Source organism: Oncorhynchus nerka, linkage group LG3 (genome assembly GCF_034236695.1).
Source record: "Oncorhynchus nerka isolate Pitt River linkage group LG3, Oner_Uvic_2.0, whole genome shotgun sequence".
In the NCBI taxonomy this organism is placed as follows: domain Eukaryota; kingdom Metazoa; phylum Chordata; class Actinopteri; order Salmoniformes; family Salmonidae; genus Oncorhynchus; species Oncorhynchus nerka.
Window position 1 is genome coordinate 15,954,351 of NC_088398.1, and position 22,139 is coordinate 15,976,489.

The 22,139-nt window shown below is 53.4% G+C and overlaps 1 protein-coding gene across 2 annotated transcripts in view; it reads left to right on the top strand.

Annotated features, from left to right (window-relative positions):
• Window positions 1-22,139, top strand: part of LOC115122530 (uncharacterized) — a 75,237-nt gene that overhangs the window by 47,055 nt on the left and 6,043 nt on the right. For both annotated transcript variants that reach the window (XM_065008842.1, XM_065008836.1), the window contains exons 3-9: window positions 15,876-15,896; window positions 16,007-16,285; window positions 19,846-19,966; window positions 20,232-20,407; window positions 20,995-21,134; window positions 21,374-21,521; window positions 21,888-22,069. In XM_065008842.1, the coding sequence (XP_064864914.1) occupies window positions 15,876-15,896; window positions 16,007-16,285; window positions 19,846-19,966; window positions 20,232-20,407; window positions 20,995-21,134; window positions 21,374-21,521; window positions 21,888-22,069 (1,067 nt within the window). The remainder of the gene's footprint in view (window positions 1-15,875; window positions 15,897-16,006; window positions 16,286-19,845; window positions 19,967-20,231; window positions 20,408-20,994; window positions 21,135-21,373; window positions 21,522-21,887; window positions 22,070-22,139) is intronic.

Genomic DNA, 22,139 nt, shown 5'->3' on the forward strand with positions numbered 1-22,139 from the left:
TGGAGCTGTCCAGAGCAGTGTGGAGCTGTCCAGAGCAGTGTGGAGCTGTCCAGAGTAGTGTCCCAGAGTAGTGTGGAGCTGTCCAGAGCAGTGTGGAGCTGTCCAGAGCAGGAGTAGTGTGGGGCTGTCCAGAGTAGTGTGGAGCTGTCCAGAGTAGTGTGGAGCTGTCCAGAGCAGTGTGGAGCTGTCCAGAGCAGTGTGGAGCTGTCCAGAGTAGTGTGGAGCTGTCCAGAGTAGTGTGGAGCTGTCCAGAGTAGTGTGGAGCTGTCCAGAGTAGTGTGGAGCTGTCCAGAGTAGTGTGGAGCTGTCCAGAGTAGTGTGGAGCTGTCCAGAGTAGTGTGGGAGCTGTCCAGAGTAGTGTGGAGCTGTCCAGAGTAGTGTGGAGCTGTCCAGAGTAGTGTGAGCTGTCCAGAGTAGTGTGGAGCTGTCCAGAGTAGTGTGGAGCTGTCCAGAGTAGTGTGGAGCTGTCCAGAGTAGTGTGGAGCTGTCCAGAGTAGTGTCAGAGTAGTGTGGAGCTGTCCAGAGTAGTGTGGCGCTGTCCAGAGTAGTGTGGGAGCTGTCCAGAGTAGTGTGGAGCTGTCCAGAGCAGTGTGGAGCTGTCCAGAGTAGTGTCCAGGAGCTGTCCAGGAGTGTCCAGAGTAGTGTAGTGTGGGCTGTCCAGAGCAGTGTGGAGCTGTCCAGAGCTGTCCAGTAGTGTGGGCTGTCCAGAGTAGTGTGGAGCTGTCCAGAGTAGTGTGGAGCTGTCCAGAGCAGTGTGGAGCTGTCCAGAGCAGTGTGGAGCTGTCCAGAGTAGTGTGGAGCTGTCCAGAGTAGTGTCCAGAGTAGTGTGGAGCTGTCCAGAGTAGTGTGGAGCTGTCCAGAGTAGTGTGAGCTGTCCAGAGTAGTGTGGAGCTGTCCAGAGTAGTGAGTAGTGTGGAGCTGTCCAGAGTAGTGTGGAGCTGTCCAGAGCAGTGTGGAGCTGTCCAGAGTAGTGTGGAGCTGTCCAGAGTAGTGTGGAGCTGTCCAGAGCAGTGTGGAGCTGTCCAGAGCAGTGTGGAGCTGTCCAGAGTAGTGTCCAGAGTAGTGTGGAGCTGTCCAGAGTAGTGTGGAGCTGTCCAGAGTAGTGTGGAGCTGTCCAGAGCAGTGTGGAGCTGTCCAGAGCAGTGTGGAGCTGTCCAGAGTAGTGTCCAGAGTAGTGTGGAGCTGTCCAGAGCAGTGTGGAGCTGTCCAGAGCAGTGTGGAGCTGTCCAGAGTAGTGTCCAGAGTAGTGTGGAGCTGTCCAGAGCAGTGTGGAGCTGTCCAGAGCAGTGAGTAGTGTGGGGCTGTCCAGAGTAGTGTGGAGCTGTCCAGAGCAGTGTGGAGCTGTCCAGAGCAGTGTGGAGCTGTCCAGAGTAGTGTGGAGCTGTCCAGAGCAGTGTGGAGCTGTCCAGAGCAGTGTGGAGCTGTCCAGAGTAGTGTGGAGCTGTCCAGAGCAGTGTGGAGCTGTCCAGAGTAGTGTGGGGCTGTCCAGAGTAGTGTGGAGCTGTCCAGAGTAGTGTGGAGCTGTCCAGAGTGTGGAGCTGTCCAGAGTAGTGTGGAGCTGTCCAGAGTAGTGTGGAGCTGTCCAGAGTAGTGTGGAGCTGTCCAGAGCAGTGTGGAGCTGTCCAGAGTAGTGTGGAGCTGTCCAGAGTAGTGTGGAGCTGTCCAGAGCAGTGTGGAGCTGTCCAGAGTAGTGTCCAGAGAGCCAGAGTGTGTCCAGAGTAGTGTGGAGCTGTCCAGAGTAGTGTGGCGCTGTCCAGAGTAGTGTGGAGCTGTCCAGAGTAGTGTGGAGCTGTCCAGAGTAGTGTGGAGCTGTCCAGAGTAGTGTGGAGCTGTCCAGAGTAGTGTGGCGCTGTCCAGAGTAGTGTCAGAGTAGTGTGGAGCTGTCCAGAGCAGTGTGGAGCTGTCCAGAGTAGTGTGGCGCTGTCCAGAGTAGTGTCCAGAGTAGTGTGGAGCTGTCCAGAGTAGTGTGGAGCGCTGTCCAGAGCAGTGTGGAGCTGTCCAGAGTAGTGTGGAGCTGTCCAGAGCAGTGTGGAGCTGTCCAGAGCAGTGTGGAGCTGTCCAGAGTAGTGTCCAGAGTAGTGTGGAGCTGTCCAGAGTAGTGTCCAGTGTGGAGCTGTCCAGAGCAGTGTGGAGCTGTCCAGAGTAGTGTGGAGCTGTCCAGAGTAGTGTCCAGAGTAGTGTGGAGCTGTCCAGAGCAGTGTGGAGCTGTCTAGAGTAGTGTGGGAGCTGTCCAGAGCAGTGTGGAGCTGTCCAGAGTAGTGTCCAGAGTAGTGTGGGGCTGTCCAGAGTAGTGTGGCGCTGTCCAGAGTAGTGTGGAGCTGTCCAGAGCAGTGTGGGGCTGTCCAGAGCAGTGTGGAGCTGTCCAGAGAGCTGTCCAGAGTAGTGTGGAGCTGTCCAGAGCAGTGTGGAGCTGTCCAGAGCAGGGAGTGTGGGGCTGTCCAGAGTAGTGTGGAGCTGTCCAGAGTAGTGTGGAGCTGTCCAGAGTAGTGTGGAGCTGTCCAGAGTAGTGGAGCTGTCCAGAGTAGTGTGGAGCTGTCCAGAGTAGTGTGGAGCTGTCCAGAGTAGTGTGGAGCTGTCCAGAGTAGTGTGGCGCTGTCCAGAGTAGTGTCCAGTAGTGGAGCTGTCCAGAGTAGTGTGGAGCTGTCCAGAGTGTCCAGAGTAGTGGGAGCTGTCCAGAGTAGTGTGGAGCTGTCCAGAGCAGTGTGGAGCTGTCCAGAGTAGTGTCCAGGTAGCTGTCCAGAGTAGTGTGGAGCTGTCCAGAGCAGTGTGGAGCTGTCCAGAGTAGTGTGGAGCTGTCCAGAGCAATGTGGAGCTGTCCAGAGTAGTGTCCAGGAGCTGTCCAGAGTAGTGTGGCGCTGTCCAGAGTAGTGTGGAGCTGTCCAGAGTAGTGTGGAGCTGTCCAGAGTAGTGTGGAGCTGTCCAGAGTAGTGTCCAGCTGTCCAGTGTGGAGCTGTCCAGAGTAGTGTGGAGCTGTCCAGAGTGAGTGTGGGGCTGTCCAGAGTAGTGTGGCGCTGTCCAGAGTAGTGTGGAGCTGTCCAGAGCAGTGTGGAGCTGTCCAGAGCAGTGTGGAGCTGTCCAGAGTAGTGTGGAGCTGTCCAGAGTAGTGTGGAGCTGTCCAGAGCAGTGTGGAGCTGTCCAGAGTAGTGTGGAGCTGTCCAGAGTAGTGTGGAGCTGTCCAGAGTAGTGTGGAGCTGTCCAGAGTAGTGTCCAGAGTAGTGTGGAGCTGTCCAGAGCAGTGTGGAGCTGTCCAGAGTAGTGTGGAGCTGTCCAGAGTAGTGTGGAGCTGTCCAGAGTAGTGTGGAGCTGTCCAGAGCAGTGTGGAGCTGTCCAGAGCAGTGGAGCTGTCCAGAGTAGTGTCCAGAGTAGTGTGGAGCTGTCCAGAGTAGTGTGGAGCTGTCCAGAGTAGTGTGGAGCTGTCCAGAGCAGTGTGGAGCTGTCCAGAGCAGTGTGGAGCTGTCCAGAGTGTGGAGTGTCCAGAGTAGTGTGGGAGCTGTCCAGAGCAGTGTGGAGCTGTCCAGAGCAGTGTGGAGCTGTCCAGAGTAGTGTCCAGAGTAGTGTGGAGCTGTCCAGAGCAGTGTGGAGCTGTCCAGAGTAGTGAGTGTGGAGCTGTCCAGAGCAGTGTGGAGCTGTCCAGAGTGTCCAGTGTGGAGCTGTCCAGAGTAGTGTGGAGCTGTCCAGAGTAGTGTGGAGCTGTCCAGAGTAGTGTGGAGCTGTCCAGAGTAGTGTGGAGCTGTCCAGAGTAGTGTCCAGAGTAGTGTGGAGCTGTCCAGAGCAGTGTGGAGCTGTCCAGAGCAGTGAGTAGTGTCCAGAGTAGTGTCCAGAGTAGTGTGGAGCTGTCCAGAGCAGTGTGGAGCTGTCCAGAGCAGTGTGGAGCTGTCCAGAGTAGTGTGGAGCTGTCCAGAGCTGTCAGAGTGTGGAGCTGTCCAGAGTAGTGTGGAGGCTGTCCAGAGTAGTGTGGAGCTGTCCAGAGTAGTGTGGAGCTGTCCAGAGTAGTGTGGAGCTGTCCAGAGTAGTGTGGAGCTGTCCAGAGTAGTGTGGAGCTGTCCAGAGTAGTGTGGAGCTGTCCAGAGCAGTGTGGAGCTGTCCAGAGCAGTGTGGAGCTGTCCAGAGTAGTGTGGAGCTGTCCAGAGCAATGTGGAACTGTCCAGAGCAATGTGGAGCTGTCCAGAGTAGTGTCCAGAGTAGTGTCCAGAGTAGTGTCCAGAGTAGTGTGGGGCTGTCCAGAGTAGTGTGGCGCTGTCCAGAGTAGTGTGGAGCTGTCCAGAGTAGTGTGGAGCTGTCCAGAGTAGTGTGGCGCTGTCCAGAGTAGTGTGGAGCTGTCCAGAGTAGTGTGGCGCTGTCCAGAGTAGTGTCCAGAGTAGTGTGGAGCTGTCCAGAGCAGTGTGGGGCTGTCCAGAGTAGTGTGGCGCTGTCCAGAGTAGTGTCCAGAGTAGTGTGGAGCTGTCTAGAGTAGTGTGGCGCTGTCCAGAGCAATGTGGAGCTGTCCAGAGTAGTGTGGAGCTGTCCAGAGTAGTGTGGAGCTGTCCAGAGCAGTGTGGGGCTGTCCAGAGTAGTGTCCAGAGTAGTGTAGCGCTGTCCAGAGTCGTGTCCAGAGTAGTGTGGAGCTGTCCAGAGCAGTGTGGAGCTGTCCAGAGTAGTGTGGCGCTGTCCAGAGTAGTGTCCAGAGTAGTGTGGAGCTGTCCAGAGCAGTGTGGAGCTGTCTAGAGTAGTGTGGCGCTGTCCAGAGCAGTGGGAGCTGTCCAGAGTAGTGTCCAGAGTAGTGTGGGCTGTCCAGAGTAGTGTGGCGCTGTCCAGAGTAGTGTGGAGCTGTCCAGAGCAGTGTGGGGCTGTCCAGAGCAGTGTGGAGCTGTCCAGAGTAGTGTCCAGAGTAGTGTGGAGCTGTCCAGAGCAGTGTGGAGCTGTCCAGAGCAGTGAGTAGTGTGGGGCTGTCCAGAGTAGTGTGGGGCTGTCCAGAGTAGTGGAGCTGTCCAGAGCAGTGTGGAGCTGTCCAGAGCAATGTGGAGCTGTCCAGAGTAGTGTGGAGCTGTCCAGAGTAGTGTGGGGCTGTCCAGAGTAGTGTGGAGCTTTCCAGAGTAGTGTGGAGCTGTCCAGAGTAGTGTGGAGCTGTCCAGAGTAGTGTGGAGCTGTCCAGAGTAGTGAGTAGTGTGGAGCTGTCCAGAGTAGTGTGGAGCTGTCCAGAGCAGTGTGGAGCTGTCCAGAGTGTGGAGCTGTCCAGAGCAGTGGGAGCTGTCCAGAGCAGTGTGGAGCTGTCCAGAGCAGTGTGGAGCTGTCCAGAGTAGTGTCCAGTAGTGGAGCTGTCCAGAGTAGTGTGGAGCTGTCCAGAGCAGTGTGGAGCTGTCCAGAGCAGTGTGGAGCTGTCCAGAGTAGTGTCCAGAGTAGTGTGGAGCTGTCCAGAGCAGTGTGGGGCTGTCCAGAGCAGTGAGTAGTGTGGGGCTGTCCAGAGTAGTGTGGAGCTGTCCAGAGCAGTGTGGAGCTGTCCAGAGTAGTGTGGAGCTGTCCAGAGCAGTGTGGAGCTGTCCAGAGTAGTGTGGGGCTGTCCAGAGTAGTGTGGAGCTTTCCAGAGTAGTGTGGAGCTGTCCAGAGTAGCTGTCCAGAGCAGTGTGGAGCTGTCCAGAGTAGTGTGGGATCTGTCCAGAGCAGTGTGGAGCTGTCCAGAGTAGTGTGGAGCTGTCCAGAGCAATAGCTGTCCAGAGTAGTGTCCTGGTAGTGTCCAGAGTAGTGTGGGCTGTCCAGAGTAGTGTGGAGCTGTCCAGGGTAGTGTGGAGCTGTCCAGAGTAGTGTGGAGCTGTCCAGAGTAGTGTGGAGCTGTCCAGAGTAGTGTCCAGAGTAGTGTGGAGCTGTCCAGAGCAGTGTGGAGCTGTCCAGAGTAGTGAGCTGTCCAGAGTGTGGAGCTGTCCAGAGTAGTGTGGAGCTGTCCAGAGTAGTGTGGAGCTGTCCAGAGCAGTGTGGAGCTGTCCAGAGTAGTGTGGAGCTGTCCAGAGCAGTGTGGAGCTGTCCAGAGTAGTGTGGAGCTGTCCAGAGTAGTGTCCAGAGTAGTGTGGAGCTGTCCAGAGCAGTGTGGAGCTGTCCAGAGTGAGTAGTGTGGGGCTGTCCAGAGTAGTGTGGAGCTGTCCAGAGCAGTGTGGAGCTGTCCAGAGCAGTGTGGAGCTGTCCAGAGTAGTGTGGAGCTGTCCAGAGTAGTGTGGAGCTGTCCAGAGTAGTGTGGAGCTGTCCAGAGTAGTGTGGAGCTGTCCAGAGTGGAGTGTGGAGCTGTCCAGAGTAGTGTCCAGAGTAGTGGGAGCTGTCCAGAGTAGTGTGGAGCTGTCCAGAGTAGTGTGGAGCTGTCCAGAGCAGTGTGGAGCTGTCCAGAGTAGTGTCCAGAGTAGCTGTCCAGAGTAGTGTGGAGCTGTCCAGAGCAGTGTGGAGCTGTCCAGAGCAGTGGAGCTGTCCAGAGTGGAGTGTCCAGAGTAGCTGTCCAGAGTAGTGTCCAGGAGCTGTCCAGAGTAGTGTGGAGCTGTCCAGAGTAGTGTGGAGCTGTCCAGAGTAGTGGAGCTGGAGCTGTCCAGAGCAGTGTGGAGCTGTCCAGAGTAGTGTGGCGCTGTCCAGAGTAGTGTGGAGCTGTCCAGAGTAGTGTGGCGCTGTCCAGAGTAGTGTCCAGAGTAGTGTGGAGCTGTCCAGAGCAGTGTGGGGCTGTCCAGAGTAGTGTGGCGCTGTCCAGAGTAGTGTCCAGAGTAGTGTGGAGCTGTCCAGAGTAGTGTGGCGCTGTCCAGAGCAATGTGGAGCTGTCCAGAGTAGTGTGGAGCTGTCCAGAGTAGTGTGGAGCTGTCCAGAGCAGTGTGGGGCTGTCCAGAGTAGTGTCCAGAGTAGTGTGGCGCTGTCCAGAGTGTCCAGTGTCCAGAGTAGTGTGGAGCTGTCCAGAGCAGTGTGGAGCTGTCCAGAGTAGTGTGGCGCTGTCCAGAGTAGTGTCCAGAGTAGTGTGGAGCTGTCCAGAGCAGTGTGGAGCTGTCTAGAGTAGTGTGGCGCTGTCCAGAGCAATGTGGAGCTGTCCAGAGTAGTGTCCAGAGTAGTGTGGGGCTGTCCAGAGTAGTGTGGCGCTGTCCAGAGTAGTGTGGAGCTGTCCAGAGCAGTGTGGGGCTGTCCAGAGCAGTGTGGAGCTGTCCAGAGTAGTGTCCAGAGTAGTGTGGAGCTGTCCAGAGCAGTGTGGAGCTGTCCAGAGCAGTGAGTAGTGTGGGGCTGTCCAGAGTAGTGTGGGGCTGTCCAGAGTAGTGTGGAGCTGTCCAGAGCAGTGTGGAGCTGTCCAGAGCAATGTGGAGCTGTCCAGAGTAGTGTGGAGCTGTCCAGAGTAGTGTGGAGCTGTCCAGAGTAGTGTGGAGCTGTCCAGAGTAGTGTGGAGCTGTCCAGAGTAGTGTGGAGCTGTCCAGAGTAGTGTGGAGCTGTCCAGAGTAGTGTCCAGAGTAGTGTGGAGCTGTCCAGAGCAGTGTGGAGCTGTCCAGAGCAGTGTGGAGCTGTCCAGAGTAGTGTGGAGCTGTCCAGAGCAGTGTGGAGCTGTCCAGAGCAGTGTGGAGCTGTCCAGAGTAGTGTCCAGAGTAGTGTGGAGCTGTCCAGAGTAGTGTGGAGCTGTCCAGAGTAGTGTGGAGCTGTCCAGAGCAGTGTGGAGCTGTCCAGAGTAGTGTCCAGAGTAGTGTGGAGCTGTCCAGAGCAGTGTGGGGCTGTCCAGAGCAGTAGTGTGGGGCTGTCCAGAGTAGTGTGGAGCTGTCCAGAGCAGTGTGGAGCTGTCCAGAGTAGTGTGGAGCTGTCCAGAGCAGTGTGGAGCTGTCCAGAGTAGTGTGGGGCTGTCCAGAGTAGTGTGGAGCTGTTCCAGAGTAGTGTGGAGCTGTCCAGAGTAGCTGTCCAGAGCAGTGTGGAGCTGTCCAGAGTAGTGAGTAGTGTGGCTGTCCAGAGCAGTGTGGAGCTGTCCAGAGTAGTGTGGAGCTGTCCAGAGCAATGTGGAGCTGTCCAGAGCAGTAGTGTCCAGAGTAGTGTCCAGAGTAGTGTGGGGCTGTCCAGAGTAGTGTGGAGCTGTCCAGAGTAGTGTGGAGCTGTCCAGAGTAGTGTGGAGCTGTCCAGAGTAGTGTGGAGCTGTCCAGAGTAGTGAGTGTCCAGAGCAGTGTGGAGCTGTCCAGAGCTGTCCAGAGCAGTGTGGAGCTGTCCAGAGTAGTGTGGAGCTGTCCAGAGTAGTGTGGAGCTGTCCAGAGTAGTGTGGAGCTGTCCAGAGTAGTGCTGTCCAGAGTAGTGTGGAGCTGTCCAGAGTAGTGTGGAGCTGTCCAGAGTAGTGTGTGTCCAGAGTAGTGTGGAGCTGTCCAGAGTAGAGTGTGTGGAGCTGTCCAGAGTGTGGAGCTGTCCAGAGCAGTAGTGTGGGGCTGTCCAGAGCAGTGTGGAGCTGTCCAGAGCAGTGTGGAGCTGTCCAGAGTAGTGTGGAGCTGTCCAGAGTAGTGTGGAGCTGTCCAGTGTGGAGCTGTCCAGAGTAGTGTGGAGCTGTCCAGAGTAGTGTGGAGCTGTCCAGAGTAGCTGTCCAGAGCAGTGTGGAGCTGTCCAGAGTAGTGTGTCCAGAGCAGTGTGGAGCTGTCCAGAGTAGTGTGGAGCTGTCCAGAGCAATGTGGAGCTGTCCAGAGTAGTGTCCAGTAGTGTCCAGAGTAGTGTCCAGTAGTGGGGGCTGTCCAGAGTAGTGTGGCGCTGTCCAGAGTAGTGTGGAGCTGTCCAGAGTAGTGTGGAGCTGTCCAGAGTAGTGTGGAGCTGTCCAGAGTAGTGTAGCGCTGTCCAGAGTAGTGTGGAGCTGTCCAGAGTAATGTGGCGCTGTCCAGAGTAGTGTGGAGCTGTCCAGAGTGTGTGGAGCTGTCCAGAGTAGTGTGGAGCTGTCCAGAGTAGTGTCCAGAGTAGTGTCCAGAGTAGTGTGGAGCTGTCCAGAGTAGTGTCCAGAGTAGTGTCCAGAGTAGTGGGAGCTGTCCAGAGCAGTGTGGAGCTGTCCAGAGTAGTGTGGCGCTGTCCAGAGTAGTGTCCAGAGTAGTGTGGAGCTGTCCAGAGCAGTGTGGAGCTGTCCAGAGCAGTGTGGCGCTGTCCAGAGCAATGTGGAGCTGTCCAGAGTAGTGTCCAGAGTAATGTGGAGCTGTCCAGAGTAGTGTGGCGCTGTCCAGAGCAGTGTGGAGCTGTCCAGAGCAGTGTCCAGAGCTGTCCAGAGTAGTAGTGTGGGCTGTCCAGAGTAGTGTGGCGCTGTCCAGAGTAGTGTGGAGCTGTCCAGAGTAGTGTGGAGCTGTCCAGAGCAATGTGGAGCTGTCCAGAGTAGTGTGGCGCTGTCCAGAGTAGTGTGGAGCTCAGAGCAATGTGGAGCTGTCCAGAGTAGTGTCCAGAGTAGTGTCCAGAGTAGTGTGGAGCTGTCCAGAGTAGTGTCCAGCTGTCCAGAGCAGTGTGGAGCTGTCCAGAGAAGTGTGGAGCTGTCCAGAGCAGTGTGGAGCTGTCCAGAGTGTGGAGCTGTCCAGAGCAGTGTGGAGCTGTCCAGAGTAGTGTCCAGAGTAGTGTGGAGCTGTCCAGAGAGTGTGGAGCTGTCCAGAGCAGTGGAGAGCTGTCCAGAGCAGTGTGGAGCTGTCCAGAGCAGTGTGGAGCTGTCCAGAGCAGTGTGGAGCTGTCCAGAGCAGTGTGGAGCTGTCCAGAGAGCTGTCCAGAGCAGTGTGGAGCTGTCCAGAGTAGTGTGGAGCTGTCCAGAGTAGTGGAGCTGTCCAGAGTAGTGTCCAGAGTAGCTGTCCAGAGCTGTCCAGAGAGTGTGGAGCTGTCCAGAGCAGTGTGGAGCTGTCCAGAGCAGTGTGGGAGCTGTCCAGAGAAGTGTGGAGCTGTCCAGAGCAGTGTGGAGCTGTCCAGAGCAGTGTGGAGCTGTCCAGAGTAGTGTGTGGGAGCTGTCCAGAGCAGTGTGCTGTCCAGAGTGTCCAGAGTAGTGTGGAGCTGTCCAGAGCAGTGTGGAGCTGTCCAGAGTAGTGTGGAGCTGTCCAGAGTAGTGTGGAGCTGTCCAGAGCAGTGTGGAGCTGTCCAGAGCAGTGTGGCGCTGTCCAGAGTAGTGTGGAGCTGTCCAGAGTAGTGTGGAGCTGTCCAGAGTAGTGTGGAGCTGTCCAGAGTAGTGTGGAGCTGTCCAGAGTAGTGTCCAGAGTAGTGTGGAGCTGTCCAGAGTAGTGTCCAGAGTAGTGTCCAGAGCAGTGTGGAGCTGTCCAGAGTAGTGTGGCGCTGTCCAGAGTAGTGTGGAGCTGTCCAGTAGTGTGGAGCTGTCCAGAGCAGTGTGGAGCTGTCCAGAGTAGCTGTCCAGAGCAATGTGGAGCTGTCCAGAGTAGTGTCCAGAGCAATGTGGAGCTGTCCAGAGTAGTGTCCAGAGTAGTGTCCAGAGTAGTGTGGGGCTGTCCAGAGTAGTGTGGCGCTGTCCAGAGTAGTGTGGAGCTGTCCAGAGTAGTGTGGAGCTGTCCAGAGTAGTGTCCAGAGTAGTGTCCAGAGTAGTGTGGCGCTGTCCAGAGTAGTGTGGAGCTCTCCAGAGCAATGTGGAGCTGTCCAGAGTAGTGTCCAGAGTAGTGTCCAGAGTAGTGTAGCGCTGTCCAGAGTAGTGTGGAGCTGTCCAGAGCAATGTGGAGCTGTCCAGAGTAGTGTGGAGCTGTCCAGAGTAGTGTGGAGCTGTCCAGAGTAGTGTGGCGCTGTCCAGAGTAGTGTGGAGCTGTCCAGAGTAGTGTGGCGCTGTCCAGAGTAGTGTCCAGAGTAGTGTGGAGCTGTCCAGAGCAGTGTGGGGCTGTCCAGAGTAGTGTGGCGCTGTCCAGAGTAGTGTCCAGAGTAGTGTGGAGCTGTCTAGAGTAGTGTGGCGCTGTCCAGAGCAATGTGGAGCTGTCCAGAGTAGTGTGGAGCTGTCCAGAGTAGTGTGGAGCTGTCCAGAGCAGTGTGGGGCTGTCCAGAGTAGTGTCCAGAGTAGTGTAGCGCTGTCCAGAGTCGTGTCCAGAGTAGTGTGGAGCTGTCCAGAGCAGTGTGGAGCTGTCCAGAGTAGTGTGGCGCTGTCCAGAGTAGTGTCCAGAGTAGTGTGGAGCTGTCCAGAGCAGTGTGGAGCTGTCTAGAGTAGTGTGGCGCTGTCCAGAGCAATGTGGAGCTGTCCAGAGTAGTGTCCAGAGTAGTGTGGGGCTGTCCAGAGTAGTGTGGCGCTGTCCAGAGTAGTGTGGAGCTGTCCAGAGCAGTGTGGGGCTGTCCAGAGCAGTGTGGAGCTGTCCAGAGTAGTGTCCAGAGTAGTGTGGAGCTGTCCAGAGCAGTGTGGAGCTGTCCAGAGCAGTGAGTAGTGTGGGGCTGTCCAGAGTAGTGTGGGGCTGTCCAGAGTAGTGTGGAGCTGTCCAGAGCAGTGTGGAGCTGTCCAGAGCAATGTGGAGCTGTCCAGAGTAGTGTGGAGCTGTCCAGAGTAGTGTGGGGCTGTCCAGAGTAGTGTGGAGCTTTCCAGAGTAGTGTGGAGCTGTCCAGAGTAGTGTGGAGCTGTCCAGAGTAGTGTGGAGCTGTCCAGAGTAGTGAGTAGTGTGGAGCTGTCCAGAGTAGTGTGGAGCTGTCCAGAGCAGTGTGGAGCTGTCCAGAGTAGTGTGGAGCTGTCCAGAGCAGTGTGGAGCTGTCCAGAGCAGTGTGGAGCTGTCCAGAGTAGTGTCCAGAGTAGTGTGGAGCTGTCCAGAGTAGTGTGGAGCTGTCCAGAGTAGTGTGGAGCTGTCCAGAGCAGTGTGGAGCTGTCCAGAGTAGTGTCCAGAGTAGTGTGGAGCTGTCCAGAGCAGTGTGGGGCTGTCCAGAGCAGTGAGTAGTGTGGGGCTGTCCAGAGTAGTGTGGAGCTGTCCAGAGCAGTGTGGAGCTGTCCAGAGTAGTGTGGAGCTGTCCAGAGCAGTGTGGAGCTGTCCAGAGTAGTGTGGGGCTGTCCAGAGTAGTGTGGAGCTTTCCAGAGTAGTGTGGAGCTGTCCAGAGTAGCTGTCCAGAGCAGTGTGGAGCTGTCCAGAGTAGTGAGTAGTGTGGATCTGTCCAGAGCAGTGTGGAGCTGTCCAGAGTAGTGTGGAGCTGTCCAGAGCAATGTGGAGCTGTCCAGAGTAGTGTCCTGAGTAGTGTCCAGAGTAGTGTGGGGCTGTCCAGAGTAGTGTGGCGCTGTCCAGGGTAGTGTGGAGCTGTCCAGAGTAGTGTGGAGCTGTCCAGAGTAGTGTGGAGCTGTCCAGAGTAGTGTAGCGCTGTCCAGAGTAGTGTGGAGCTGTCCAGAGTAATGTGGCGCTGTCCAGAGTAGTGTGGAGCTGTCCAGAGTAGTGTGGAGCTGTCCAGAGTAGTTGGCGCTGTCCAGAGTAGTGTCCAGAGTAGTGTGGAGCTGTCCAGAGTAGTGTAGCGCTGTCCAGAGTAGTGTCCAGAGTAGTGTGGAGCTGTCCAGAGCAGTGTGGAGCTGTCCAGAGTAGTGTGGCGCTGTCCAGAGTAGTGTCCAGAGTAGTGTGGAGCTGTCCAGAGCAGTGTGGAGCTGTCTAGAGCAGTGTGGCGCTGTCCAGAGCAATGTGGAGCTGTCCAGAGTAGTGTCCAGAGCAATGTGGAGCTGTCCAGAGTAGTGTGGCGCTGTCCAGAGCAATGTGGAGCTGTCCAGAGTAGTGTCCAGAGTAGTGTCCAGAGTAGTGTGGGGCTGTCCAGAGTAGTGTGGCGCTGTCCAGAGTAGTGTGGAGCTGTCCAGAGTAGTGTGGAGCTGTCCAGAGTAGTGTCCAGAGTAGTGTCCAGAGTAGTGTGGCGCTGTCCAGAGTAGTGTGGAGCTCTCCAGAGCAATGTGGAGCTGTCCAGAGTAGTGTCCAGAGTAGTGTCCAGAGTAGTGTAGCGCTGTCCAGAGTAGTGTGGAGCTGTCCAGAGCAATGTGGAGCTGTCCAGAGAAGTGTGGAGCTGTCCAGAGCAATGTGGAGCTGTCCAGAGTAGTGTCCAGAGTAGTGTGGCGCTGTCCAGAGTAGTGTCCAGAGTAGTGTGGAGCTGTCCAGAGCAGTGTGGAGCTGTCTAGAGTAGTGTGGCGCTGTCCAGAGCAATGTGGAGCTGTCCAGAGTAGTGTCCAGAGCAATGTGGAGCTGTCCAGAGTAGTGTGGCGCTGTCCAGAGCAATGTGGAGCTGTCCAGAGTAGTGTCCAGAGTAGTGTCCAGAGTAGTGTGGAGCTGTCCAGAGTAGTGTCCAGAGTAGTGTCCAGAGTAGTGTGGCGCTGTCCAGAGCAGTGTGGAGCTGTCCAGAGCAGTGTGGATCTGTCCAGAGTAGTGTCCAGAGTAGTGTGGAGCTGTCCAGAGAAGTGTGGAGCTGTCCAGAGCAGTGTGGAGCTGTCCAGACCAGTGTGGAGCTGTCCAGAGCAGTGTGGAGCTGTCCAGAGCAGTGTGGAGCTGTCCAGAGTAGTGAGTAGTGTGGAGCTGTCCAGAGCAGTGAGTAGTGTGGAGCTGTCCAGAGTGGTGTGGAGCTGTCCAGAGTGGTGTGGAGCTGTCCAGAGCAGTGTGGAGCTGTCCAGAGCAGTGTGGCGCTGTCCAGAGTAGTGTGGAGCTGTCCAGATCAGTGTGGAGCTGTCCAGAGTAGTGTGGAGCTGTCCAGAGTAGTGTGGAGCTGTCCAGAGCAGTGTGTGTGTCCAGAGCAGTGTGTGTGTCCAGAGTAGTTTGTGTGTGTGTACAGGTTCAGTGTGTGCAGGTTCAGTGTGTACAGGTTCAGTGTAAAAACAGGTTCAGTGTGTACAGGTTCAGTGTGTACAGGTTCAGTGTAAAAACAGGTTCAGTGTGTACAGGTTCAGTGTAAAAACAGGTTCAGTGTGTACAGGTTCAGTGTAAAAACAGGTTCAGTGTGTACAGGTTCAGTGTAAAAACAGGTTCAGTGTGTACAGGTTCAGTGTGTACAGGTTCAGTGTAAAAACAGGTTCAGTGTGTACAGGTTCAGTGTAAAAACAGGTTCAGTGTGTACAGGTTCAGTGTAAAAACAGGTTACGTGTAAAAACAGGTTCCGTGTGTACAGACTCAGTGTGTACAGGTTCAGTGTAAAAACAGGTTCAGTGTGTACAGGTTCACTGTGTGCAGGTTCAGTGTGTACAGGTTCAGTGTGCACAGGTTCAGTGTAAAAACAGGTCCAGTGTAAAACAGGTTCAGCGTGTACGGGTTCAGTGTAAAAACAGGTTCCGTGTGTACAGGTTTAGTATGTACATGTTCAGTGTGTACAGGTTCAGTGTAAAAACAGGTTCAGTGTGTACAGGTTCAGTGTGTACAGGTTCCGTGTGTACAGGTTCAGTGTGTACAGGTTCCGTGTGTACAGGTTCAGTGTGTACAGGTTCAGTGTAAAAACAGGTTCCGTGTGTACAGGTTCAGTGTGTACAGGTTCAGTGTGTACAGGTTCAGTGTAAAAACAGGTTCAATGTGTACAGGTTCAGTGTGTACAGGTTCAGTATGTACATGTTCAGTGTGTACAGGTTCAGTGTGTACAGGTTCAGTATGTACAGGTTCAGTGTGTCAAGATTCAGTGTAAAAACAGGTTCAGTGTGTACAGGTTCAGTGTGTACAGGTTCCGTGTGTACAGGTTCAGTGTAAAAACAGGTTCCGTGTGTACAGGTTCAGTGTGTACAGGTTCCGTGTAAAAACAGGTTCAATGTGTACAGGTTCAGTGTGTCAAGATTCAGTGTAAAAACAGGTTCAGTGTGTACTGGTTCAGTATGTACAGGTTCCGTGTGTACAGGTTCAGTGTGTACAGGTTCCGTGTGTACAGGTTCAGTGTGTACAGGTTCCGTGTGTAAAGGTTCAGTGTGTACAGGTTCAGTGTAAAAACAGGTTCCGTGTGTATAGGTTCAGTGTGTACAGGTTCAGTGTGTACAGGTTCAGTGTAAAAACAGGTTCAATGTGTACAGGTTCAGTGTGTACAGGTTCAGTATGTACATGTTCAGTGTGTACAGGTTCAGTGTACAAACAGGTTCAGTGTGTACAGGTTCCGTGTGTACAGGTTCAGTGTGTACAGGTTCCGTGTGTACAGGTTCAGTGTAAAAACAGGTTCCGTATGTACAGGTTCAGTGTGTACAGGTTCAGTGTAAAAACAGGTTCAGTGTGTACAGGTTCCGTGTGTACAGGTTCCGTGTGTACAGGTTCAGTGTAAAAACAGGTTCCGTATGTACAGGTTCAGTGTGTACAGGTTCAGTGTAAAAACAGGTTCAGTGTGTACAGGTTCCGTGTGTACAGGTTCAGTGTGTACAGGTTCCGTGTGTACAGGTTCAGTGTAAAAACAGGTTCCGTATGTACAGGTTCAGTGTGTACAGGTTCAGTGTAAAAACAGGTTCAATGTGTTCAGGTTCAGTATGTACTTGTTCAATGTGTACAGGTTCAGTGTAAAAACAGGTTCAGTGTGTACAGATTCTGTGTGTACAGGTTCAGTGTGTACAGGTTCAGTGTAAAAACAGGTTCAGTGTGTACAGGTTCAGTGTAAAAACAGGTTCCGTGTGTACAGGTTCAGTGTGTACAGGTTCAGTGTAAAAACAGGTTCAATGTGTTCAGGTTCAGTATGTACATGTTCAGTGTGTACAGGTTCAGTGTAAAAACAGGTTCAGTGTGTACAGATTCTGTGTGTACAGGTTCAGTGTGTACAGGTTCAGTGTAAAAACAGGTTCAGTGTGTACAGGTTCAGTGTAAAAACAGGTTCCGTGTGTACAGGTTCAGTGTAAAAACAGGTTCAATGTGTACAGGTTCAGTGTGTACAGGTTCAGTGTGTGGAATAATCCACCAGGAGGAGTAATAGACACAACCTTCATTTTTGTTTCTTATGGGTCCTTAAGACACAGTATAGTTATCGGTCATATATCTAACATATTTGATGAATTACATTTCTATGCATAAATATGAAATATCACCAACCTCTTTTCTCTTTGTCCGTAGCTCTGTCGGCCCCTTTGAAAGGTAAGCATCCCTGCCATCTGTTATCAATGCATCATAATTTAGGATATAGTACTAAGCTTTGTGATGCATTTCTGTGGAAATGTTAAACATACCCTCCCACCACCTCCCAGGTAAAGAAGACTCCCAGAAGACCATGTTCTTTGGGGAGGACTTCCATCTACAGCTGCCCTCCCTGGCTGCAGAGGTTTTGTTCCAGCCCAGTAGTGCCAAGGCGGGGGTTGAGGTGGTCCTGATGCGGGGTGGGTCCGTGGTCGGTAACCGTGCCAAGCTCAACAGTCAGCTCAGTCACCTGATCCTAGCGAACGTGGGCGAGGGGGACGAGGGGACGTACTCGGTGAAGAACAACGAACAGCCAGAAGAGGTCCGACGCATCACACTCATCGTCAGAGGTATGGGGTCCGAGGAGGGGGGTTGGAAGAAGGAAAGTTATCTCTGGGAGGGGGTTGGAAGAAGGAAAGTTGTCTCTGGGAGGGGGTTTGGAAGAAGGAAAGTTGTCTCTGGGAGGGGGTTGGAAGAAGGAAAGTTGTCTCTGGGAGGGGTTTGGAAGAAGGAAAGTTGTCTCTGGGAGGGGGTTAGAAGAAGGAAAGTTGTCTCTGGGAGGGGGTTGGAAGAAGGAAAGTTGTCTCTGGGAGGGGGTTAGAAGAAGGAAAGTTGTCTCTGGGAGGGGGGTTGGAAGAAGGAAAGTTGTCTCTGGGAGGGGGTTGGAAGAAGGAAAGTTGTCTCTGGGAGTGGGGTTGGAAGAAGGAAAGTTGTCTTTGGGAGGGGGTTGGAAGAAGGAAAGTTGTCTCTGGGAGGGGTTTGGAAGAAGGAAAGTTGTCTCTGGGAGGGGGTTGGAAGAAGGAAAGTTGTCTCTGGGAGGGGGGTTGGAAGAAGGAAAGTTGTCTCTGGGAGGGGGTTAGAAGAAGGAAAGTTGTCTCTGGGAGGGGGTTGGAAGAAGGAAAGTTGTCACTGGGAGGGGGTTGGAAGAAGGAAGGTTGTCTCTGGGAGGGGGGAAAGTTGTCTCTGGGAAGAAGGAAAGTTGTCTCTGGGAGGGGGTTCTGAAGAAGGAAAGTTGTCTTTGGGAGGGGGGTTGGAAGAAGGAAAGTTGTTTCTGGGAGGGGGTTAGAAGAAGGAATGTTGTCTGTGGGAGGGGGTTGGAAGAAGGAAAGTTGTCTCTGGGAGGGGTTAGAAGAAGGAAAGTTGTCTCTGGGAGGGGGTTTCTCTGGGAAGAAGGAAAGTTGTCTCTGGGAGGGGTTTGGAAGAAGGAAAGTTGTCTCTGGGAGGGGGTTGGAAGAAGGAAGGGGGTTGAAGAAGGAAAGTTGTCTCTGGGAGGGGGTTGGAAGAAGGAAAGTTGTCTCTGGGAGGGGGTTGGAAGAGGAAAGTAGGAAGAAGGAAAGTTGTCTCTGGGAGGGGGTTGGAAGAAGGAATGTTGTCTCTGGGAGGGGGTTGGAAGAAGGAAAGTTGTCTCTGGGAGGGGGTTAGAAGAAGGAAAGTTGTCTCTGGGAGGGGGTTGGAAGAAGGAAAGTTGTCACTGGGAGGGGGTTGGAAGAAGGAAGGTTGTCTCTGGGAGGGGTTGTCTGGGGGTTGAAGAAGGAAGGTTGTCTCTGGGAGGGGGTTGGAAGAAGGAAAGTTGTCTGGGAGGGGGTTGGAAGAAGGAAAGTTGTCTGGGAGGGGGTTGGAAGGAAAGTTGTCTCTGGAGGGGGTTGGAAGAAGGAAAGTTGTCTCTGGGAGGGGGTTGGAAGAAGGAAAGTTGTCTCTGGGAGGGGGTTGAAGAAGGAATGTTGTCTGGGGGAGGGGGTCTTGGAAGAAGGAAAGTTGTCTCTGGGAGGGGGTTAGAAGAAGGAAAGTTGTCTCTGGGAGGGGGTTTGGAAGAAGGAAAGTTGTCTCTGGGAGGGGGGAAGGAAAGTTTCTCTGGAAGAAGGAAAGTTGTCTCTGGGAGGGGGTTGGAAGAAGGAAAGTTGTCTCTGGGAGGGGGTTGGAAGAAGGAAAGTTGTCTCTGGGGGGGTTGGAAGGGAAAGGTTCTGGGAGAAGAAAGAAGGAAAGTTGTCTCTGGGAGGGGGTTGGAAGAAGGAAAGTTGTCACTGGGAGGGGGTTGGAAGAAGGAAGGTTGTCTCTGGGAGGGGGTTGGAAGAAGGAAAGTTGTCTCTGGGAGGGGGTTCGAAGAAGGAAAGTTGTCTTTGGGAGGGGGTTGGAAGAAGGAAAGTTGTCTCTGGGAGGGGGTTAGAAGAAGGAATGTTGTCTCTGGGAGGGGGTTGGAAGAAGGAAAGTTGTCTCTGGGAGGGGGTTAGAAGAAGGAAAGTTGTCTCTGGGAGGGGGTTGGAAGAAGGAAAGTTGTCTCTGGGAGGGGGGTTGGAAGTAGGAAAGTTGTCTCTGGGGGTTGGAAGAAGGAAGGTTGTCTCTGGGATGGGGGTTGGAAGAAGGAAAGTTGTCTCTGGGAGGGGGTTGGAAGAAGGAAAGTTGTCTCTGGGAGAGGGTTGGAAGTAGGAAAGTTGTCTCTGGGAGGGGGTTGGAAGAAGGAAGGTTGTCTCTGGGAGGGGTTGGAAGAAGGAATGTTGTCTCTGGGAGGGGGTTGGAAGAAGGAAAGTTGTCTTTGGGAGGGGGTTGGAAGAAGGAAAGTTGTCTCTGGGAGGGGGTTAGAAGAAGGAAAGTTGTCTCTGGGAGGGGGGGTTGGAAGAAGGAAAGTTGTCTCTGGGAGGGGGTTAGAAGAAGGAAAGTTGTCTCTGGGAGGGGGGTTGGAAGAAGGAAAGTTGTCTCTGGGAGGAAGGTTGGAAGAAGGAAAGTTGTCTCTGGGAGGGGGGTTGGAAGTAGGAAAGTTGTCTCTGGGAGGGGGGTTGGAAGAAGGAAAGTTGCTCTCTGGGAGGGGGGTTAGAAGAAGGAAAGTTGTCTCTGGGAGGGGGGTTGGAAGAAGGAAAGTTATAGGGGCTTCCGAGTGGCTCAGTGCTGTAAAGCACTGCATCGCAGTGCAAGAGGAGTCACTGCAGTTCCTGGTTCGAATCCAGGCTGCATCACATCCAGCTGTGATTGGGAGTCCCATAGGGTGGTGCACAATTGGGCCTAGCGTTGTCCGGGTTTGGCCGGGGTAGGCCGTCATTGTAAATAAGAATTTGTTCTTAACTGACTTGCCTAGTTAAAATTGTTTTTAAAGGTATAGGGAATAGTGTGCTGTTTGGGACACAGATACACACAGTCAGAGAGGAATGATGACTCGGTGATGCTGTGAAGACTGAGCTTTGTTCTGCATGGTTTGGCGTTCCAGGCTGTCTATATTGCAGTCGCACGCAACAACCAATGGTTTTATGCCACATGCTAAATCAGTTGATGCATTGTCTGATATCAAATTATGCAGTTAACTGTGTGGAGCTAGCTAGTTGTGTGGCGCCTTGACAGCACCATATGGAGTTAACAGTGTGGAAAGGAGGTGTGTGTGGAGTTAACAGTGTGTGGAGAGGAGGTGTGTGTGTAGTTAACAGCGTGTTTCATACACCAGGCAGTAATTATGCAGCTATTTAACCACCCCATCCGTCCGTTCATCCCTCCCATCCGTCCGTTCATCCCTCCCATCCGTCCGTTCATCCCTCCCATCCGTCCGTTCATCCCTCCCATCCGTCCGTTCATCCCTCCCATCCGTCCGTTCATCCCTCCCATCCGTCCGTTCATCCATCCGTCCGTTCATCCCTCCCATCCGTCCGTTCATCCCTCCCATCCGTCCATCCCTGCTGTTTTTCTTCTGTCTTTATCCTCCTTTTCTCTCTCTTGTTCTTCTCCTCTATGTCATTCTCTTCTGTTTTCCTCACATGGTTCTCTCTCATTCTTTTGTCTTCCCTTTCTGTTTCTCTCTCTCTCTGTTTCCTGATCTCTTGTCTCCCTCTCTTTCCCCTTGTCCTCCCCTTTTATACCCTCATTCCTTTCTCTTGTTCTGTCTCTGTATCGAACCGTCCCTGCCTCTCCCACCCCTTTCTCTGTCTTTTAGACTGTTCCAACGAGCAGAACATTAAGTATGGGGAGAACTACCACATCCAGCTGGCAGGGGTGGAGGCTCCCATCACCCTGGAGTATAGGCCCAGTGCTGTGGAGGCCAACCTGACTTCCAGGTACAGTTGTTTCTCTGTCAAAATGTAAACTTCTCTGCTTTCCTCAAAGGAGGATTTACTGTCTCCCATCAACATTGATTATCACGATGTAGTATCGTGATATTGCGATACTATTGTGGTTGTCATGATAGCATCATCGTTATCGCGATAGCATTATCAATATGATAATTATCGTTACACCATCATTATATCATTCTGTTATTCTGATCAATATCATGACTGTTGTGATAGCAAGTTCTATTATGGTTCTCCATTAACCCTCCAGGCCGCCCCTGGTGCTGATGACCCGAGGAGGGCTCTCCAGAGACGGGTACCAGGGGCGCCTGAGTGTCAACGAGCGCCGGGTCACCCTCAACGCCGTGACAGGCGCCGATGAGGGAAGCTACACCGTCAGAGACACGAACCTGAAGATCATGAGGAAGGTCTGCCTAAATGTCAAAGGTACATTTGTTTTCATCCTCCCTCTACCTTCTGTGGCCAACCTTGACCTTTTCTCTGTTTATTTCCAACCTGCTGCAAGTTCGCTGTAATGCTAGTCATCAATGGGTTTAAAGATGGAATCCGCAGTAGGGGATCAGCGCCACTGTCCGCCCTACCGCTGTTGTTCTTGTATTTGTTTTGTTTGGCGAAGCAGAGGTGAGGAGAGCCGCACAACCTGGTAAAACATTTGCAGTACATATTCTGCTCTTCTATCGCGCGTGCAATAATGTCAGAGGGGAAAACAGTGTTTGTTGTTTGCAGTAACTTCATTGTTGTTGTAGTAGACAGACGTGGCAGTTTCGCCGTTAACAATTCCAGCTTCAAATGGATGTGATTTTCTGTCCCTCTGGCTCTCTCTCTGTCCCTGTCTCTGTCTCTGTCTCTCTGTCCCTCTGGCTCTTCTTCTCTTCCCGTCTCTTTATCCCTCTTCCTTTGGTCTCCTTCTTCCTCTCTCCTCTCATTATGGAATCCATAAATTCATAATTCAATAACCCCCCCCCTTTCTCTCTTCTTCTCTTCATCTCTCTCTTTCTGTCTCTGTCTCCCAGAACACCAGAACTTTGTGAAGCTGCCGTACGCTGGCACCCTGAAGATCAACCTGATTCTGAATGCCTCCATGGTGCGTCTGTTCTACACGCCCGACTACGACTTAAAAACCAGACAGATCCTGGACGGGGGAGAGTTAACGGTACTGGAATGGCTGATTTAAAATCACTCAAATACTACCCTAATGCTACTCCCTATAGCGCACTGTGGGATGGTAATAATACATGATCACTTATATGTGCTTATGAGAAGTCTTATAATGCATTATACCTGTTGGCTTGAAGTGAAGTCTTACCAAATATTTATATCCAATTGATTTACTTTTATTTGCCAATAAGTGATTGAACTTTTGAACCGACCATGGCTCTTGGTTGATGATAGGTGCCAGCAGACCTGGATCTGGTGGGGCGGATCTCTCTGGATCCGTCTGTGGTCATCCTGGACCAGGTCAAGGCCAGCGACGTCGGACAGTTCAAGGTCACGGACATACTGGGGTTTCCTGTGTCCAACGTCTACCTGGAAGTGGAGGGTGAGGAGAGGGGGATGAAGGGAGGAGAGGAGAACAGAGGAGAGGAGTAAGGAGGAGAGAGGGATGGGAGGATGATGGAGAGGGGGCTGGATTGGAGGACTTGGCCAGTTCAGGGTCATCGACCAACTGTAAACCAACTTGGGGGCTTACGTCTATGGGGCGGTGGAGGGTGAGGAGATAGTAATTTATTAACATTATCTCTCCTTTCCACCACCTCTATCTCCTCTCCCTTTATCTCTCTCTCTTCTCTGTGTATTTCTCTTCTCCTCTTCTCCTCTGTCTCTCCCCTTCACCACACTCCCCCTCTATATCTCTATATTCCCTCTTTCTCCCTTCTGCCTACTCTCCCCCCCCTCTCTCCTCCAGCCTACAAGCTGCCGTCCCTCTACGTGGCAATCATAGCACTGGTGGGCTTCCTGGTTCTCCTGCTGTTGGTGTGTCTGCTGTCCTGCCTGGTCAAGCAGAAGAAGAGGGCAGCCAAGGCCCGAGCCATCGAGAAGATTGCCCAAAACGCAGGCAAGGAGGACGAGGGAGATGCCTTCAGACAGGTACCACACAGACAGAGACACTGGTGATGTCTCAAATGGCACCCTGTTCCCTGTATGATGCTCAGCACTT